The 21295-nt window shown below is 43.8% G+C and overlaps 1 protein-coding gene across 5 annotated transcripts in view; it reads right to left on the bottom strand.

Annotated features, from left to right (window-relative positions):
* The window catches only part of TCF7L1 (transcription factor 7 like 1), a 125839-nt gene extending 104905 nt beyond the window's left edge, over positions 1–20934 (bottom strand). Inside the window, exons 1-3 of one of the 5 annotated variants that reach the window (XM_069214235.1) lie at positions 19290–20934; positions 19033–19093; positions 15885–16015 (exon numbers count right to left, since the gene is read on the bottom strand). In XM_069214235.1, the coding sequence (XP_069070336.1) occupies positions 15885–16015; positions 19033–19093; positions 19290–19475 (378 nt within the window). In that variant the 5' untranslated portion in view covers positions 19476–20934. Of the gene's footprint in view, positions 1–13661; positions 13713–15884; positions 16016–16111; positions 16329–16951; positions 18946–19032; positions 19094–19289 lie in introns of those variants that run through there. The other 4 variants (XM_069214236.1, XM_069214238.1, XM_069214237.1 and 1 more) reach the window with 4 other exon arrangements.
* Positions 20935–21295: the final 361 nt, after the last annotated feature.

Below are 21295 nucleotides of genomic sequence, written 5' to 3'. Positions count from 1 at the left end.
AGCTGCCCAGGCTAAGCATCAAAAGGTGCCGGGGGTCTCTACTTAAGGTTGGCTGAAGTGTGGTGTGGTTTTAACTAGAGGCGCAGAGTACCAACTGGCCTGACCTCCACTTGGACTGGGGAGCAAGTGCGTTAGTACTGTTGGAAAGAAGCAGGGTCCCTACAAATCACACCTTGACCACCAAGCCAAACTGCTGATGCTGAAGCATCAGCAACGTAGTCAACCAAGACTCTTAATCTTGCTGATCAGCTGATTTGATGTCTAGATTCTGTAAAATAAGGCACAAATGTGATAACATGCTCTAAGAAGATTTTAATAATCACTGGTAATTTTTAACAAGTTTCAAATAAATACAGCCCGAGACTTTAATTCTTGAAATCCAATCTAGGAAGTCTTGGGGAAGATTTTTTGATGAAGGACGTAATCTGATGGGGTCATGTGAGGGTGAAGGATTGGTGACCCTTGTCCTTGGTTACTACCCCTGCCTGACTTGGGTGTGGGTCCCATACCTATGGGAAATCTAAGGGGAGATTGGTGGGTCTAAGAAGATGGTAAGGCTACTGTAGAGTTCGTGGCACCTCAAAGCTGACAGGCTAATGATTCCGACACAACCCAACCAGACATCGAGTCACTTGCCTTAGAAACATCGCCAGTGGGCTGCTAAGCCATTCTGCTCATCAACAAGGTAAGCAGCCAATATGTCTTACTTTAAATTCTCTGTAATTAAGAACTCACTGTAAAATTCTCGCAGCAAGCATGCTTACTCATGAAAAAGATCACTGATACTGCAAGAAAGCATTGTGTAGTTATGATGCTATATCCGTTTACTCACTCAGTAGTCTAAAATTGATCTAACAATGAATCAATCACTGATGGCTTCCCATCATACTTGTACTGCCACTTTTACACTTCACATTCCTTTTGGAAATCTCGGAAGAAAGGCGAAGGACTGAATGGAAATTGAGTCAACAGGTCTTCTAGCCTTCCTGAGAGGAATTGATTGTCTCGCATAGCTAGCCAACATGCGAACCTGGCAGTGTGAGACGTTGTCACTGGCGGGCAGTACAAAAAGTGTGCAATAATAAGCAGTGATGTAAGTAGCCATTGGCGGAGAATGGCATAGGTGGTGCAACTGGTGGACAGTGCGACTAACTGTGGCTAGTGGGCAGTCAGGAGTGCTCACAATAGTGATGTATAAGATAATAACACTCATACTCAGTATTAAAAGCTTGCTTTTCAGCAGTTCATTCCCCCACAGGTACTGATCTTTTCCATTTCAAAAAAATCAAATGCACACCATGATCTCACCAAGCTGTCAGAGGATGATCTAGCTATCTGCCTACATTGTACAAAAAAAAAACACTCGCCTCTGAATTAGTTAATCCCACATTAGGAATGAAACTGCGAATTCGACAGCATGTGCCCTACTGTAACACCTTAATTGACAGAGTGAGGTCTCATATGGACGTCACTCCCAAAAAGTTTATAACCATCACAAGAACAAAGTAGCATGGGACATAACACCTATCCTAACTCCTGAAGTAGTTAATTAACAGTGTCAGAATTCATTGGCGAAATGCAGCACAAAGCACCCTCCCTCTTGAAACACTGTAAACTGCCGTGTTGGATTAACTGGCACAGAGAAGCAGTATACCACTAGCAGAAATACATGGTGGTATTAAGTAGGACATGACCTCACTCCTGGTGCAGATGATTGAAGGCATCAGATTTGGTGTAATGTGGTAGAATTTGCCCTTACGCCATAGGTATTTTACCACCACTGGTGCCATGTAGATATAACACCTAGCAAGCAGTTCTGATATGGAAATTTAGGCTGTGGCCACTTAGTGCTTTCCCACGGTGGCAGCCATCAAAGCAAGTAACGCTTTACTCCACAATAACTAAGAGGGATATTTTAAGCAAGATAATAGAACTTAACTACAATGAAATAAAATTCATTCAGTGAAAAATCCTGCCTGCTCTTTAAATTGAAATAGAACGTTCATTGAGTTCCCTTTTGTGCACTGGGATTTACACATATGGTTCATTTTATGTGGGATAAGGGGTCTCACTCTTGGCTTGAGTTCTTAAAAAGCCTGTAAAACATCCCAGTTTGGATCGATCTCGCTTTCTCTCTCTCTCTCTCCAGGAATGAGCATGATTTCATTGTACGCCATGTGGTTCCTAGCCAGGGAGATAGAAATCCTCCCAGGCCCAAGGCCGTGTTAAGAGATTAAATGTACAAACACGCACTTTGTCCTGCATCTGGAGAGGTCCTTTTCCTGGCTATCGGCAGTATTTTCTTAACAGGTTGGAGGCAAGAACAGTGCACACGCGTTTTGTAAGCAATAAAAAGTTCGCCCACGCTGGTACTGTACGCGTGGAACACTTTCACCCTGATTACAAAGTTTCTACAATGTGACTGAATAAAGGAGGCACGCCAACTATGCGTCTACAATCCATTCCAGGGGCAGACCTGGGAAATAGGGATTTTATTTGCTTTGGTAATATTTTCAAATGTTCATTTTTCTTGGGATGGCCAAATGACAATTTAGATTGCTTATCAAATTTCTCAAAAACATCAACTCTTTAATTGAAATTTTGTTTTATGTTATGTTTCAACCCGTTGACAATCATTTAGCAGCATGCAATGCCCATCAATGTAAATCTGTTATGTATGGGTAGGAAAACAACACATATGCACAAAACCTGCCGACAATACTGTAGAACAACATACCGATACATCGGAGTACATACAGCCTAGAAAACATCCTGTATGTGGTCTACATTCTAGTCAAACCTTTCCGCACTTGGGCATATTCTGTTACCATGGCCAAGCCTTACCAGTCCCCACAAAAAATGCAAATATTTATACCCTTATTTCAGTAATGAACACTTTCCAAAATCTTTTTTTTTTTCCTTCACATCATGGGGATCTAGAAGTACATATATTATTGAATCAACACCTGTCTCACAATGTTCAAATTTACTGTTGTGCCTTAAACCCGCCACAACTGTGCACCTATTAGTTATCAAGGTAAGCAATGCCAGTGTATCGTGGAGGAAGACATGAGGTCTTCTTTACAGACCCATGCGCTCTAAAGGGTCTTTCCGACTCCTCCATGTTCAACATAGCAAAAATAAATAAGGGTCTGGTCTCGGGTCACCAGTAGCAACACGGCCTTCAGCTCCTACAAGATGAAGATTACTGTTCTGTCAGTTGCAAGAGGACATGGTATCTCATCTCATCACCCAGGACGGCGCATCAAAGTAGGGTTCACACCCCCCCCCCCCCCCGCAAGGAGTAGCAGGGGCTCTGCTTGAACGACTGGTCACGTTTCCATTCCCATTCCATGTATTAATGGGTGGGTGGTAGGGGGGTGTCAGTGTAGGTCATCATAGCCTTGTAAGGAGTCGTCACAGGATTTGGACGCACGAGTAACTGCAGACGCATCAGAAACATGTTACAGGAGAAACATGTTGCGACGGAAACTGAACCAGCTCTAGTAGACGACCGCTCCAAAATTGGGGGATTTAAAATGTTAAAGTGCTTACGATTTCCCAAACGCACCCTCACCGTTGCATAATGTGCCAAGACGGAGTCTACCTTCTAAAGTGCGATATGTGGAAACTGAGCACCCGAACTAAGCTCATTAAGCCAAACGGTGATCTTTAGCAAACGGATTTACCTGCCTGCGCCTGGCTCCCTTGTCAGTCAATACTGGGTGACCTCACGCATTACACGCACAGCAACGAGTAGGCATTTACATGCGTCCTATTCACCCCTGGAATGGAAAGTAAAGGGGCCTGCTGCTCGGCACAAGAGCACACAGTTGCATCTGAAATGTGGGCACTAATTACTCCCCGAGAGCCGCGGGAGCGGGGAGGAGGGGCGGCAGCATCTCACGAGCATGTTTTACCAGCGCCGCAGCCAATCCTCTCCTTCCGTGTCAGCTGTGACAAGGGATAAAATGCTAATGGCGGCACAACAGGGGCCTCGATCTCTATTTACTCGGAGAGAGATTCATTAGATCAATCTTAGCTCTGTTTTACATCATGTTTGCATTTCAATTCCCCGCCAGCCTGCAGCCTTCCCCTGCGTCCCAGGGGTGGCGGGAGCGGGCTCAATTAAGGATTGCTCCAATCTTCTGCTTTTACATCAAAATGAAGGCAATAAGAGGCGATAAGTACCCAAAGCAAGGCCTGCCCTTAGCCCTCCCCCGCCCTTCCACTTTGGGCTCCCAGCAGGATTACAGGGTGACCCGTTTTGGTCCCAATGGGCTCGGACAAAGGACAAGCAAGGTTTGAGGCGGGGCTTTCCATCAGACACCAACGTGATGACTGCGAGGTCACTTCTCTGCACCCCTACTTCGGGCCTGCCTCCTCCGACACCCTCTGATAAACATTCACTGCCAACCCACCATCTTGTTTTTATAGCCAGGAAATGCCTACTCCATTACCACTCCAAATCATGTTTCGTTGACACCCCTCAGTTCTCACCACTATTCTCGCCCCTCGATTTCTTTTATTTACAGTTACCAGTAATTGTCTGCACCCCCCTGGCCCGGCCACCCTGGTTTTTCTTACAGTGTCACCAGTTAAGTGTCCTTTAACAGGGTAACTTGTGGATTTCATTTTCACCTAAACATCGATTTTTTCAGTTCCCCATGGGCTTCTTTTTCACGGAGATCCCAGAATTTCTTCTTCTCACCGTTGATGTCTCATTCACGGTCACCTCGCGATTTCTCTTTCAGTTACACCCCTGGATTGCCTTTCACGTACTGCCTCCCCTTCATGTGCCCTTTACAGCCACCGGAGTCCACTTTCACTGCTCACCATTTTACAGCCGTCATTTATCACTCATTATCATTCCTCGAAATCTCGTTCACCGTCATCTTTTGATTTCCCTTTCATGATTACCACTTTTATTTTAACTCACTTGAACTTCTTTGATTTCTCTTTTACTATCCTCAACTGATACCAATTTCAATGTTTCCCCCATTTTTCTTTCCACTTAGCTGTGATTTCACCTCAACGTTCAGCCCTTCATTTCTTTCTCACATCATTTGATTTGTCACGCCATCTCCCCATGATTTATTTGAGCGTCTCCACATTATTTCACTCTCAGTCGACTTCCCCATCACTCATCCCTTATATTTTTTATTCGCGATCACCTCGCAGTTTTATTATTCCAACGGCCCTGGTCATTCCATTGGGCACATAAATGAGTCAGGTTGTAGGGAGCACACGACACCAAGCAACACAACTAATGTGTCCAACCGAGAGCGACTGAGCCGCCACGTACAAACACACACAAACTGTCAGAGCAGCACATTCCAGACTCGTGACTCCACAGCGAGGAGAACAGGTTGGAGCAGCTTGAGTGTCGAAACCAGTTTCTAAAGGTGCACCCTGCAAAAGGGCTCAATGGGCAAACGCCTGCACAAAAGCTAGTCTTCCAGAAACGTGTGAAAAGCAGCGCAGTTTATTGGCCAACCTACCCTCACTATACCTTGACGCCCAAGATGAGAAGAATCATCAAGGGTCCAGCAGGGCGCTGCCACCTACAAAGACGGGATTGGAGCTAGAAATCTGCTTTCATTAATGCTTTCTCCATTGTTAGGAGTCACTCACAACAAGGTTCCTTCACTCACAACAAGGTTCATTCTCTTTTGGGAGAAAAAAAACAGAACATCGAAGCTTAAAAATGTCCAGTATCAATATTGCAGGTCTACAGAGTCAGACGAGTCAAGCAGGGAATTGGGAGACATCGGGGTAGGCCAGAGCTTTGAAGGACAGTGTCTGGTAAGAGTTCAGATGGTCACACGTCTTACCATGCCTTCAGACAAACCAGTCTGTCTCGAGGTCTCCAGGTTTCTGTTTAAGCCGAACAGATCAACCCCACATGATAGCTTGGAAAAGATGTCAATAAATCATTTGACAAAACCTATCTTAATTTCAGTTCAGCTCCCGACGAAGTAGGCATTAAATCGCGGTATAAGCGGTGACGTGGTCCAGCAAACCACCGCTCAGCATTAGGATGCCAGGACACTGCCGCACACCACAACATAGCGAGCTGTATTTCACTAACAGCCAGTACTATACCGCCCTCAACAAAACAACTGCAATAACACCCGGATTTAACAAATCAATCGGGCAGGCATATTTCACAACTAGCACTGCTTTCATAATGAACAGATTCGGTGACTTAACTATTAATTCCGACTACAAACGAAGGTCCTGTTCGGATAAAAAAAAAACGGACAAAGTCAATGGTACTAATTATATTGACCGTTGGGAGGTTAAAAGGTTGAGAGACCTGCTGCTGGATCTCTGCAAAAAGGCATAATAAATAAGTTTTAAAACAAATTGGACCAGTCTAGACTATATTTCCCCACTTAATATCTGTACATAACATGATCTTTCGGGGTGCTCATGTGGCCTTGCCCACCCCCTACACCGTCCCCCCCCTCACTTGAAAGTGAACTGCTGCCAGGTTACCAACCACAAACCCGACACACTTTCTTATTAAAAGAAATGTTTTAAACAATGGATACAAATGCCAGGAAAATAAGGATACAGCTTGGAGGGTTCAACCACGGAGACTCATAATAATGCAGAAATAGAAAAAAATGCCAATCAATGCTAACAATTGCAGTAAGTAGATGGAGGGAGAGAGAGAGCCTGGAAGTACTCGAGTGAGGATGCCACAGCTGGGAGATGGACTGCTCATCTGCAATAGGTCTTCAAAATGAGCAGCTCCATGTGCTGCACCCGCAACTTCTACCCGTCCTCGGATAGCCGCCCCCTTCTGCTTGCCCCCAATCAGAATCCATTCTATTCATTTCAGTCAATCTCATCGTAGGACAGACAGCTGGACATTCTCCCTGCCTCACACTTCCGGCTGAAATGATTGCTCCTCTGTAATCCAAGGGCCCATCCATCCTCCAAACAGCGACACAATCCACAGTCAAGAAAAATTATTTCTGCAGCATTCACTTTTGCCTCCTCGAGTCAAAGAACAGGGACCGTGCCGAAAAATATTCTTAAATTTCCATAACCTCAGCCCAACCCTTTAAAGCAGGTCACATTAAGTTGCTCTCATGGTACCACCTACTCTTAAAGATCACCTGCCAAAGATTGTGTGCACCTCCAGCTTAGAATTATGGCTACAAATTCTAATAACAAGGGTCTGATCCTGCAAGTACACCATCCATAGTCCGAACGAGTGAATCAGATGTACACAAAATATCTTGAAGCAACTAAATGGCAGATAAGCATAGTCATCCTGTTTCTCATCACCATACTTCGCCTGGGTAAACTGTCTCTTTAATGAAGCATCATTCTGAATGTGCCTCATAACCTTGGTTATTAGGAACCTTTCCTAACTCCACTCAAAATATGTGCCCATTTCACGATGAAGATGTGAGTAGTGCCATCAAGTTTTCCACTCAAAGACTCCAAGCAAATTCCATTCCCTGTCTACAAGTGAATTCCGCCCATTTCAGAAAATCGGTCTACTACACTATAGCTACCAATTCATAAGTAAGATGGAGTTTAATCCGATTTCTGCTTGAAAATGAAGCATTTTTCACATTCCATTTTTCAGCTGAGATGGCAAGGTTTAACATGAGAATAATACTTATAAAACACTGGGAGCAGAAAGTACTTCTAATTAGTATCGTTTTAAAAGCTTATTTTGAGGCACAGCATTTGTGAGCGTGGGGATGGCATGCAATGCTTCAGCTCATACATAGACTGCCTCCCCTTTTCTCTTAAATCCTTGTTTTTTTTAAGTTTGGACTGGCAGTGCAGCTATTTAAAGAGCTATTGTTACGAATGCTTCAAAATATACAGAGTGGCTTCTTCTGCAGGATTATTTCACTCTGACCTCATTTATATTGGTGGTGTTTTGTGTCCTTCCACCTTGTTACAGCGCTTGCATTACAATACACAAGGAACTATGTTATCCATTAGAAGTACATACTTAGGACTCAAAAACAGGCCCTCCTCCAAAAGACCCAGCATACAAAGTTCCACTCTAAACCTTGAATATTGCAAGGCCTCGGTGCCCCACATCCATTATCGGAACAGAGGCAGAACCAATGTCATCAAAGGACAAGAAATATTATCTTCAACTCATGTCCTCTAAGGGAAAAAAGTAGCACTTTCACACCCCTACTTTTTTTTTTTTTTTTTCAAAATACACATATGCAACTACCAGAACAAAATAAAAGTAATTTACAAGTATGTTAAGTATATAATATGGTCTAATACAATAAAACTTAGATTAAGTTTTTTTCTTGCGGGAAGAAGCAACTGTCAAAATGCATGTATGTGATCTTGCACATTACAGGGACATAATGCTGAGGTTGTGAAGCTTACAATCTTCAGCTGAAATAGCACTGGTCCTCCTGTTCAGTTTTGGGATGCAGAGAATGATAAACAATATTTATTTCAAGAATTCAAAACTATGCTTTAATCAAATGTAAATGGAAAGCATGATGCAAATTCTGGCGAGTAAAGGAAAGAGGGTAACAACACGTGCCGATTCGTCACCGAAGCCCTCATCACCAGCAAGCCAGATGGGCAACTGCACTCTATGCCAGAATCAATGTTCAACTGAACACAAAAATCCCAACCATACAAAACTGAGCAGTTCGGCTCAGCCTCTGAATTAGCACTCACATCACCCCACACCTCGAGGAGCTTCAGTGGCTCTCATTCCACAAACGAGCACTCTTCAAACTCCTCATGCACACATACGAAGTTTTACACAACACTGTCCCTGCGTACCTCAATCGCATAAACTTAACAAACTCACCCAATACCTTAGCTCAGTTGAACTACTTCTGCCCCTCTCCCTTGCAGAACCAGATCCGGCGGTCATGCCTTCTCCTACCTCGCTCTTAAAGCCTGGAATAACCTGCCCCTGCACATCTGTGCCGTCTGCATCCTCAGTTCTTGAATTCCACAAGAAACTGAAGATCGGGCTCTTTCTTCACCTAGCTTTGGCCCACACTCATCCTGCTTTAGTGTCAGACAAATGTACACTTTTTAATCTTAAAAGGTGTCTTTATTTGTTTCAAATATATGTGTTTACCAAAAGGGAGGCACTTAATATTCATAAGAACTAACTTTGTAAATGCTTACGGGAAACAGAGAGACCAATTCATTAGGTTCAAAATTGTAGAAGGATGCTGTAAGTATTCATTCTGAAACTGTACTAAAAGCCTATACAAGTAATTTTTGGACATGGCAAGAAGCTAAAATACATTATTACTGAATTCTAGGAAACTACTGGCATAATTTGAAAATAACCTGCGTTCCCTACAAGGAAAACATGGTCACCTTATTCTTCGCAAAGGTGAATACTGATCTTGCATATGCCGTGTGTGCCTTGATTTCTGTTACTTTCCCCATTTTAAACAACTATTTGTCTGTGTACATGTACAATAAACAATTAGGCTACAACATTCTTTATTTTAAGCTTGCTAACTGGAGTAAAAAGACTTCTCCTTAGCAGCAGAACATAATGGAACAAACTCTCGAAATCAATGTAATTGGCTGCTTTCCCCATCAGGTAGGAATTTCCCATATAATGGACAAGGTCTGGTGGAGCAGACCATGCAAGCATGGCCCAACTGATTCAACTAGGAGGACCATATACTTATGGGAGACCACCTTACACGCTTTATGTACAACATCCTCCTGGTGAAAGGCAAACAAGGTGAATCCTGCAATGGCCCTCAGCCAAATTACTAACCACTACCCCCTACATAAATAAAACACTTAGGTCTGCAGAGCTGCAGGGTGGTCTGCAATCATTGCCGCATCCACGCTTTTGTCCTCCAAACAATAGAAATGCCCTAGTGAACTTCAGTTAAATTCGACCTTCGACTCCTTAAGCCACCGATTTAGTCTGCAGTTCCACAGACTCGTCAGAGTGCACCGATCTCAATATACACTTGGCGCTGTAAAAGCCCTGCATGCTGAGAAAAGCAAAACACAAAGCCCTGAGACAAGAAACCGTACAATGGAAAATAACAAACCTATTATGCCAAGAAATAACATTGTCTGCGTGTAACAGGCTTATAACACGTAAATTCAAAGTCACTCCTAAAAATCTTTACACATACAAACCTCTGGCTATTCAGTTAAATACTTCTACCTGTGTGCCTCTTCTAAAGGTCCTCCTAATCAATACTTCAAATGTTTAACATTGAATTTTAGGATACTGGAGTATAAACGGGATTTCACGCATCAGAAGCTGTGTCGAATGGTATTTAGTGGTTACTGAACTAAGCCGACACATCAACGCTAGCCGTTTTACTATAAATAACTATTGATCACATCTAGCCAAAACACTACAATTCCTTTATGTGCAAGAAGCGTTTTAATCCGAAAATGAAGCCACTACATGTTTTAATGATGTAAGAACAGCCAATAATTGCTTGACAGTTGCTAATCCGACCACTTAATGCAAATGCCAATCCCTACTTCACCTCTTGGCCAGAAAGCAGGTTTGGTCTCATATGCCAATCCCGGAGTCACAGAAGGCAGCACATTTCTGCTATGAAAGTAGCAGCAGGGGGTAAGGGGAATGCTGATCGGTTACACGGCTGCCTTGATTGATGCTTGGGAGCTTACATCTCAAATGGCCAGTTTTGGTAGCCAAAAGGTGCCTCGACCTCGAGGCCGTGTGAAGATGAAGCACTGCCTCCCATATAAAGAGGCAGCCAGCGGCTTTCTAGAGGGCGCACATGGCGCTAACACCAAAAACCCAAACACTGCAAAGCCCTCCAACTTGTGAAAAACGTCACAACAAAACAACCATTGGCTGCTTGAAGCTTTGATGGGAGGGGCTGAGGCGATGGATCAGTTATGACATCAACAACGTAATGTCAGTTCAGTCCCACCAAAACACACCGATTATTATTTTATTTTACTGAGGGATTTCTAAAGCACTGAGCGGCCCGGGACGGCAGTCGAGCCACTAACATAGAAAAGGGATGGGGAGCCGGGCAACCTTACAGACAGCATGTCAGGGCGTTTACATAATATTCTCTCCCAATCAGAAGAAACTTGGTATAAAACTGTGAGAGTCGGGCACGTCCTTGTACATAACGAACAAGACCGTGTTAAGAACATGTCAACCCATGTTCATGACCTAAAAGCAATGGGGCATAAACGCCCCACAGCCTCGGGGTTAGCCAAGGGCCTGGAAAGGGGAGCAACCGCTCCAAGGGGCAGTTCATATAAGCATTTATGAGCACAGGGGCAGTCCCTCCTGACTCTGTTGCCTTCTTGCACATGCCTTTGTCCTTTTGCTTATATGGCATTTGGCCATTCTCAAAGAGGGCCCAATTCTTTCAACGTGTACTAACAGTACCCGAAAATTCCAGTCCAATTTCAAATGTCATTCCCATTTTGGAAGTGTCAGGGCCAATTCAAAATGGCGTGTAAGAGGACGTAAAACCGGAGTTGCTAGACATTTTATGACTCACCCTTCTATATGCGGGCCTACTACATCGGCGGAAGAACACATCGGCCAGTGGTAACAGGCAGATGAGCCCTTTCAAATGGTGTGATCATTGGCAATTCAATAGATCATCTCTTGTTCCCCGAGCTGATAAAATCGGAAGCGCCTAGGTGAAATTCCGTCTGCAGGGCGCGCTATACAAAAACAAACACACACACCACCCTCGCGGATGGTTGGGTCTGTGCCACAAGTACATGCAGCTACAGTTGCTTGCAGCAAAGCACCCAAGGCGTCGGAGTTCCCGTAATTACACTCATTATTAAAAACAGCTCAGGCAGAACGTTTGCCCTGCTCCCCCCCCCTTCCACCGGGGGCCCAAACTGCACGATGAGATTATGTGTCGGGTGGGGCGGACAGGGGGTTAGATAGGTAGAATCATGTAAAGCCACAAAGAATGGACGAGGTGTGTCCCAGGCCTAGGCAAACGGTGGCCCCGCATTCCTGGTGGGGATAAGCCCGCAGGCCCAGTGGGAGCCGCGGCGTCCTGCAAACACCTCACAATGGCCCCCGGGGCTGGCTCACCGGCAGCGCGGGGATTTGGGGAGCCAGGAACATTACTTTGTGTCCAAGGGGGATTCAATTTGCTCTCATTTGCACTCCCTGCTCAATTTCCGTAATCACTCCTTTAAATACCAATGCGGGACAAACAAAGTAAACCCATTAACAGCTTTAACAGACGCCTAACACTGCGATTAAATAAGAAAGGGGGCAAACAAGAAAAGGAGGAGAAATTATGATTCCTCCAGCTTTTTATAAACTTGCAAATTAACCCCACTGTGGGCATTCGTCTGTCCACAAACTGCTATGCACTTAAGATTGTTGCAAAAGTTCTAGGATGCAAGCACGGAGCTACGTGCACAAAACGTAGGTACACAAGGCACGCGGTATTTAAACGCCTGAAGCTCAATTGTAAACTTTCCCATAAACACACATTATACAAAGCAGAGCATCTTCAGCGTTAATTAACATCATCAACCCAATCTCTCATCAATGCTGTCGCAAGTGCAGCATTATTAACTATATTCATGATTATTATAATTTAGTGTTGAAATCCATGCATACCCTAGTCCCGTAAACACAAGATTCATCACTCAAATTAATGGTAATCATTTTCTCGACAGCGTGGATGGATCAGGTGGCCACGGCGGAATTCGAACCAGTGAAATACATGTGTGTGTAAGGCCGATGTTTGATGCAGAGACATTAGCCGACTGAGCTACCGCTCCAGCGTCCATATGAAAGACGCTATGAGGCTTTTAATAACACCGTTCTATCTTACCCTTGCTCGTGAGCTACTGAGCTGGTGTATACTTCTGCGAGATATGTTCACTGTAGGAAACATGAATCCACGCACTTGCGTGGGTTAAACAAACAGCTACGAAAAGTAGATCCTCGTAATGGGACTCTTGTGATAAAACTGAAAAAATAAATAAAACTTAAACGGACAAACTTTTCCATTAAAAAAAATGACCTTTAAGTCAAAGTCCGAGTCTAAATGCAGTATCCGGGGATAAGTCGGGCGGATAAATTGTCCACTGACGTAGCGAGCAGAGTTCTGACTTCCTTACTCGATAAAATGATGTGGGGTATATTTGTCTCTCCCTGGGTACAGGTCGCTTGGAATATCAGGTCTGACGATTCATGCCAAAGTAAGCAAGAATAATACTCCCAAATTGCTCCCAATAACCAATTTCCTAAGGCGGCGTGAGTTGTTGGGAACCTTAACCAGGGATACAACTGAACTTTTTGGCCCCTGGCAAAGCAGAGGGAGTATTTATAAAACATTTATTATCAAAGTCAAACCCGCTTTGGCTGCGCGCAGCAAAGTTCATGCGTACAACTCGAAACCTGCATTTCCACATGCACACCCCAACCACTTCTAAGGCAACGAGATGGGAATCCTATGCTAGGACTATATCCCCAAAACACGTGTAATCCATCTGTAGACCCCTGTTTCCCCACCAAGCAGGGCAGGCTGCTGCTGCAGAACACACAAACGCGGCGGTTCATTCTGCTCCGAATAGTGCATGCCAATTCAGGGCACACGTTTACAGCACACATGGACACGGGAGAAACACAGTATACAAGAGAGCCTTAACTTTACGCAGAGGCAATGTACCTTGGAGTCAGAGGACCGCATACGATGGAGGCTCATTTCGCAGCTGCACTTTGTTCGGCAAATTCTGTGGCATTTTGGACTTCATGGAAGTATCGCATTTGCCTAATTTTCAATGTATGTTCTAAACTAACTCATCTACCTTACTCCAAGCCAGTATTAAACGGCAGACTTTAAACAGCGCTCAACCCATTTTAACACACCATAAATGGTTCACTAATGGTTCAGTCCTCATCTGCTAACAAATTAGAATTTGCACGCACGTCCTTGCGGATGTACACACAGTATTAATACAATGCACGCACGCTGTGTATTAACCAGCACAATCTTAGTCTCGAAGACACGCTAGGAATATATTTTTCATACCATCTTGGAAACTGTGCACACACGAGCCAATACAAGGCTTTTAACGAGAGGAAACTTTACTCTGCAGGCAAATGTTACAATTATTATTCTTGTAAACTTGGAGGAACATAATGTGCACACAGATGCTGGCCCTCTGCTTTCTGTTTTTTATGATTTTCAAAAATATTAAGTAATCCTCTGCATCGGAACCCCAAGCTGCCTCGGTAACAATGCCCTTTTTGTCACCCTCCCCCCTCTCTCAGTAAAACTATTTTACTTGGCCGGGAGGCTAGGAACCAACCCAGAACAAAATTGGGCACAGATGTGAAAGCTTTCTCGCCCGCCCCCCAGCAAAGAGCTGGGGAAAAAAAAACTTTCAGATTTCACTTAAAAACAAAAAATCCATTCACGGTTGATTTTAGGGTCCACCCCTTCAAGCCACCAGCTCCCCACCCACCCCCCGCCTCTACCCGCCAAACACCACCTCAGTGCAACATGGTTTTCCGAAACTATCCTCAGTTTATATGTCAGAACGCTCAGATTTAGGAAAACACACAACTATCAATCAAGTGGAAAGGCCAGTGAAATCTTATACAAAATAAACAGCTGAGCATTTGTCAAAAGTGATTTTGTCTCCTGAAGACTCCAGTAAGCGTCAGACTTCAGCTGTGTTTTAAATCATTAAAGTTTGGGAAACTTTGCAAAGCAAAACGTCGGATCGCTTTTAGCCCTCTTTCTTGCCATGTCTTTTCAAATCACAAAATGTCACATTTCTCAGTAACTGGGTGGAGGAAAAGGACGACGCGGATCGGGTTGCAAAAGCGAATGAGAAAAAAAAAAAAAAAAAAAAAAAAACACACACACTCCCGAACAAAAGACTCCAGAGGCCAATGCCAGAAAAGATGGCGATGAGCGAAGAAAGCTAACCACCCCCCCAGGCTGCAATTCAATGCAAGAGAGAGAGACTGAATTCATGGGCGAGGGTGGGGTGCGGGGTGCTCTGAGTCGTGGTTCTCAACAGAGTCAATACAGGAGGGGAAATAGAGCAGTAAGTGGACCACGAGAGTGCCAGAAATTGCAAAGACAGGGGCACCCGAGGTACACACTACAAAGTGATGGACATTTGTATTTTACAGCAACACAAAGTTGATACAAATACGTTCCAAGTGAATCCAGGACGTGTGACACCTTCATCAAGTCTCAGGTTTTTAGCTGATTAGGATGTATGTTTGAGACCACAAATGCATTGCTAAAAAAAAGTATATATCTCAGAATGCAAAACTACACATTCCATAAAGCAAAACATTTAGGCTTAAGAGGTAAGACTAGCTGATGATGTCCCACAACGTGGAGCATGTTGGTATCTGTGGATTGAGAGCAGCAACAGTGCACACCACAGCTCAATCCAGTACAACAATGTCATACAACTACTGTCATGGATTGCATGGGAGTAAGTGGGTCAACAAACAGAAACACCCAATCCAAAAAAAAGTTCTTAATAAGAAGGCCAGACCAATATTCAGGCCGTCCAAAAGAACAACAACACATCAACACACAATGGCTACTATGTGACAGCAACTAACCCAAAAGAGTAAAAAAAAAAAAAAAACATAAGTCACCAGAAAGATGCCTAATATGAAACAAGTGAAGGCTAGCTACTGATAGTCCAGGGTGAGCTTAGTGACGGCTGACCACCAGGTGTCCTTAAAAACTGGCGACTAGGAACTCTATCTTGCCAGAGAGAGAATAAGAGCCAGCTGACTGAGACTCAACGACAGGACATGACAGGGACCAAAGTATAAAGGCCCATAAGGTAGGGGTTCAGGCCAACTCTCCCCACTCCCCCAAAAAAGCATTTTCCCATACAAAGAACCCCCTTACCGTGCGGGCCCCAGGGGACAGGGCCCCATTAGGCAAGTAGTGACCGCTAAGGTCAGGGATCATCAGAAATGGATAGCCAGCATAGTGAGGGCCCTTGAAAAATCCAGCTTCCTGTTGCTGCCGTCTAACTGCTGCAGATGGACAGGAAGAAAGGGAACAAACTTATTATTTAACATTTATACAAATGTTGGGCAAGTACACTTAAACCAACACCTATCTATCCTTACCTAGCATAATCGCATGATGTAGATAAATCAGCATATCAAACCAACGTAAATACCTGATCCCAAAAACATGCTTAATAAAAAAAAAGACAAACAACTTCACTGATCGTTCTTCTAGAACCCTCAACAACAAAGAATTAAAGGTCTTCCCAATAAACCATCAGAATCTTAGGATCCCAACTTCAGGAACTTAAGTCCAGTCTTTAATTCATCAAGTAAAAAAAAAAAAAAAAAAAAAAACACACACACAACAACCATTTCTCAAATCCCACAGCAAACTACCAAATAAACGCATAAAAACCATAATGGGGCACAACATCACAACAAACAGCACCACATATAAACTTCCGGGAGTTTGAAAGTACACTCCTACCCTCCCCAAATAACTAGCCAATAAACCTCATTCTAACTTTAAGACCCCACTTGTTCGTGACACACAAGAACTCACCAAACCCTCAACTACCCCAACAAAGCACACGCCCAGGAATGTGTCTTTCTCCAAGTTTACAGATGTTCAACCACAATGCCAAAAACATTAACAAACAAAGGTGACCAGTAGTCAAAAGAATCCACTCATGAATAACCAAGAAAGTACACCTAGTGGAACACATATTCCCATATGTTTATCAGCCAAAGTAATATTAACAAGGTAAAATCACCATCAACTAAACAGTAAATTGTAATTCCCCAACAGAGAGCGACCAACCATTACAAAACACATTCATTCAGCATTACCCGACCATTTGGTGGCCACTTCTAACCAAAGGTATATATTGGTTTAACCCATTTCAAGAGTAGCTTTGAGCAGACCTTATTTAGAGCAGTAAATTAATTGATACTTACACACTTATATTTTGTTAACAGGGACTGGTTATAATGGATTTTTTTGTTAGTGCCAATGACCAGTAGTGGTAATTTCAATCTGCATTGAGGTGCCTAAAAACTGTTTTATATCCTCTAAAACCACTCATGTTGCATAGATCCCACTTGTTCTCAAACCTGAACCACTATTCCAGATCATACTTCTAACATGCATAACCCCAACTCATACTGCATAGCTCATAAGAGTTGATGAATCCTGTATGTGCAAAGCTTCCCAAAAAGAGAAACCCTCCAATTCCAGAGTACAAGATTCTTACTATTAACACCAAGCACTGCCTGCTATCCTTTGCCCCAATCACCAGTAAACACTAAAAAGTAAGAATAACCTTTCAGAAGACAAATCCACATTATGCTCACACAGTCAGGCAAGTGTTAGGAGGACACAAAAAATTACAGGTCCTGTGCACAATGATAGAATGACCAGGAGATTATTGACCGCTAATGGTAAATTCTGGTTCTCGTGGGTGACTGTTTACGCATGTATATGCGTACATGTTTTAAACACCATAACTGTTCAACACTCTGAAAGCTTTAGGAGTAAGGTTGGAAAGAGCAAGCTAAGGCGACATTTTAGTGGCATACAAAAAGTTGAAACTACCACCTACTCATACAGATTCTGAATGAATTATTTCACTAACAGTTAATATGTGAAAGAAGAGCTGAGTCTTCAGACTTCTCGGAGTACAGCTTGTGCCTCCGAGTTGAGAGATCACCCCAACTGAGACTACAACATCATGAATCGACTTTAATAAAACTGTAGTTCAGAAAGAGGCTGTTGAAGAAGACCATACTTTCCTGCTTTATGTACCTACCTACTCAGACCTAAGTCACCTATGTCTCCTATCTGCCTCTAAACTGCAACAATGCCCCCAAGCCCTAACACAAAGAATTACTGCCATACTCCCATGCCAATAAACACCACTCTTGACCAAAGATCATCTATCATCAGCATTAAGCCAACTTCTGTACATCATCAAAAACCTGCGGCCAAAAGTTCGTATTAAACGGTAAAGAAATATCCACCAAAAAGAAAAGCCAATCAAGCTCCATCAAAACCTGAAAACCAGCCCTCTAACCTGCAACACCAAAAACGAATCCTTAAACCCCCATATCAAAATCTTACCTATATAACAAAAGCTTCCTGTCAATACACCACTAAAATGCTTCTGTCCAGTTCTCAGAATGACCTATCTAACATTAAAACAACACACCAAACGTGTAGCTGTTGACGCAATGACACTGCAAGCTGACCCTGTATCCAACATGTCACGTCTATTTAACAGCATGGAGTTTGGTTCTTTATATCTATCCCTTGCACATATTCTATCATGTTCTGCATAAGTGAGAGACATTCTGACGCCTTCTGGGTCATTGTTCATGATTACATAAATCTTTTAAAAATAAAATAAAACAAAGAACCGACGTGCTTAGCCCTAAAACAGAACAGTGATATCCAACTCCCAGGCCTAAAGCCAAACACATATCTTTCCCGTTTAAGTTGCAACACCAGGTACCGCTACCAAGCCACAGAACATAACCATAAAACACCAATGGTGCCTCAAAAAGATTCAATGTCAAGCAGCCCCAACCTATAACACACAGCCAAATACCAAACCCATAAACATACTTATCAATTATCCATTATAACATGTGTGACAGCTTCGAACAGTCCTGGACTTTAAGTATAATTGTAAAAGGCAAATTACAAAACCCCTAAAAAAAATAGCTGTAACCTAAAATGTCAAGGGTAGCTATAGTACGATGGTTAAATCTAGGACATAGAGGTACTTGGCAGCTGAGCCAAAACAGGCCGCCGAAAACCTTTGACAACATTTCTCACCACAGAAACACTCATTCAAATCTAAAGTTGGAAGACGCCCGAGAAATATATTAAACTATCCCTTTAATCTCAACACAAACACTTGTCCCCAAACTCCCACCAACTGTTTCTCAGAGCCTTACAACCACCCCAAAATGAAGAACTGACCCACCTTTAAAACTAACAAAACCCCACCCCTCGGTGCCAGGAGGCGTGGTCTCACCTTCTGCTAGGTAGTCTCGCGGCTTTTCGAAGCTTTCTCGGGGTAGGGGTCGTCGCTCAGCCTGTAAGAGGGTAAGAAAGAGACACCGGCAAAGCGTTAGGCGGCGGGATGACGTAGTGAGGACGAAAGCAAGCACCTAGTGACGTCACGCTCAACTTCTGATCCACTCACGACCTGGCGCACTGGGGATGTTAGAAGTCGCGAGCGACGGAGAACACCCCCTTCCCCCCCTCGTTTTCCGCTGTGCGGAGCGTTACCTCGGAGTCGGACGAGCTGCTGTTGTTCTCAGACTCGTTCACCAGCGAGGACTTGACGTCGTCCAAGTCGCGTTCTGCCGACACCCGCTCTGAGGCCTTCTCCTCCTGCTCCCCCTCGTCCTTGAAGGGGATCATTTCGTCGTTGGCCCCCAGGTCGTCCCCACCGCCGCTGTTTAGTTGCGGCATCTTGGCGGTGGAGCTGGCACCGCCGTGGGGCCTCACCTTTCTCCCCCCAATTATAAAAACTAAGTAAAACCCAAAAATACCGGTAAAAGTGTGACACAAGCCCCCAAAAATATCACCTTAGCCCTAACAATTATGGACAAGGCTCGTTTCAGGCTTGGTGGGAAAACTTCCCTGTATCCCTCCGCCGTCCCTTCCTGAGAAGGGGAAAAGTTTCGACTCCTGCTTGTAACCCGCGACAGAGCCTTCTCAGTCGCAGGGCACGACCCTCATCCTCTGCCTGGGACAGTCTGCGTTCGGGCGGTCTAAAAGGGGAGGGGGTGGTTGTGAGGTAAACGTGTGAGGAGCGCTCCCGGAGGAGGAGGCAAAGTAGTCCGTCAGTTCGCCTTACAGTCTAAGAAATACTTTCAATCTTTCACTTCAGCTTCCACAGGAAACTCTTTGTAGAGATTTCTCCAGTCCTTAGTGAACAAAACAGTATTTTAGCTGCTTCCTTTGTTCATTTTTCACTCAGTTTCTTTCTGGTTGGAGAACATTCCGTGATTTCCTCCCGTAGATGAACAATAACAAAACCTCAGGGTAAAAAGGTGCTTCTTGTAATTCTAGACCTTAATCCTTATTTTTTTTTACATCCAGTTAAGCGGTACAGAACGCAAAAGAGGAATAAAATGCGGTCCACGTTCGTAAGGGAAAATCTTTTTTTCTTCTAAAAAGATCTTCACATTTCTTGATTTGTGAATTATTCCATGTCCAACCAGAATCGACACAAACCAGATCTAAACAGTCCAGACAGTGAATAGCAAAAAAAAAAAAAAACGAACGGTTTAAATCACTTGTCTTTAAGTATCTGTTCCCAAACCCGTATAGTGTGGAGTTGCAAAGAACGTGCACAATGTAAAGTTTAAAAAGTGCGCAGAGTTGCAGAAATACCTCCAATGCAGTTGCACGTCTTTTCTTTTCTCTACTAATGTTCTGGAATGTGCAGTCCTGGTTTTTCCTTCAAAGTTCCGGTGTCCTCGTACAAAAAATAAAGAACATAAGGGGACAAATAAACTCCACAAAGTAGCTGTATGCTGCGGGACTCCTTCCAAGTTCTGATCGCCTCTTTTCCTGTCTGTAACTTTTCGCGAGCTTGTCCACCCGCTTCTCCGGCCCTAGAGGGGAAACGTGTCTATTTTTTTGCAGTTCCGCTCAAATCCAAAAGTCTTTTGGGATCTTCTTTTCTCTTTTTTGCCCCCCTCCTTGGTGTTGTTTTTCCTTGTTTCCAGTAGCAAATACTTTTCCCTCATCATCCGAGCCTCGCTTTTCTTTTCTTTCCAGGACTGAATTGGGAATGCCGAGGAGGGTAGAGCAGCTTGATGAAGGCAAAAGAAGGGGGAGCTTGTGGGGAGGTTTTTTTTTTTCCTTGCTGATGGGCAGGAGTGAAGGAAAGGGAGGAGTTTTCCCTTCACACGCGCACTGCAAACTGACACTCACAGACAGCTCAATGGACAATTGAGGGACTGCAGCCAGCCTTCAGACTGTGAACAGGGCAGTCTGAAGCCAGAACTCTTACCGCCCTTCCAGTGTCTGTTTGTTTTGTTTTTTTATTTTGTGCTCTTGATAATCACTCATATAAACCTTTTTCTAAGAGGCAGCCGGGAACTGCTAGCTGAACTTTTGTCTCACGTTATTACCGTGTGTGCGATAGTCAAAATGTATCTGCGTGTTTATTGTTTTTATCACTTAAGTGATTTCTTTCCCCTAATAAACTGCTAGTGTTTTTAAAAATTGCACCGTGAGACTGCTAACCAGATGGAATTTTGTGAAGTTGCCTACTTGTA

This window comes from Pleurodeles waltl, chromosome 11 (assembly GCF_031143425.1).
Source record: "Pleurodeles waltl isolate 20211129_DDA chromosome 11, aPleWal1.hap1.20221129, whole genome shotgun sequence".
Lineage (NCBI taxonomy): Eukaryota > Metazoa > Chordata > Amphibia > Caudata > Salamandridae > Pleurodeles > Pleurodeles waltl.
The sequence above is the reverse complement of the archived record's forward strand: the minus strand, read 5'-3'. Positions and strand labels throughout refer to the sequence as shown.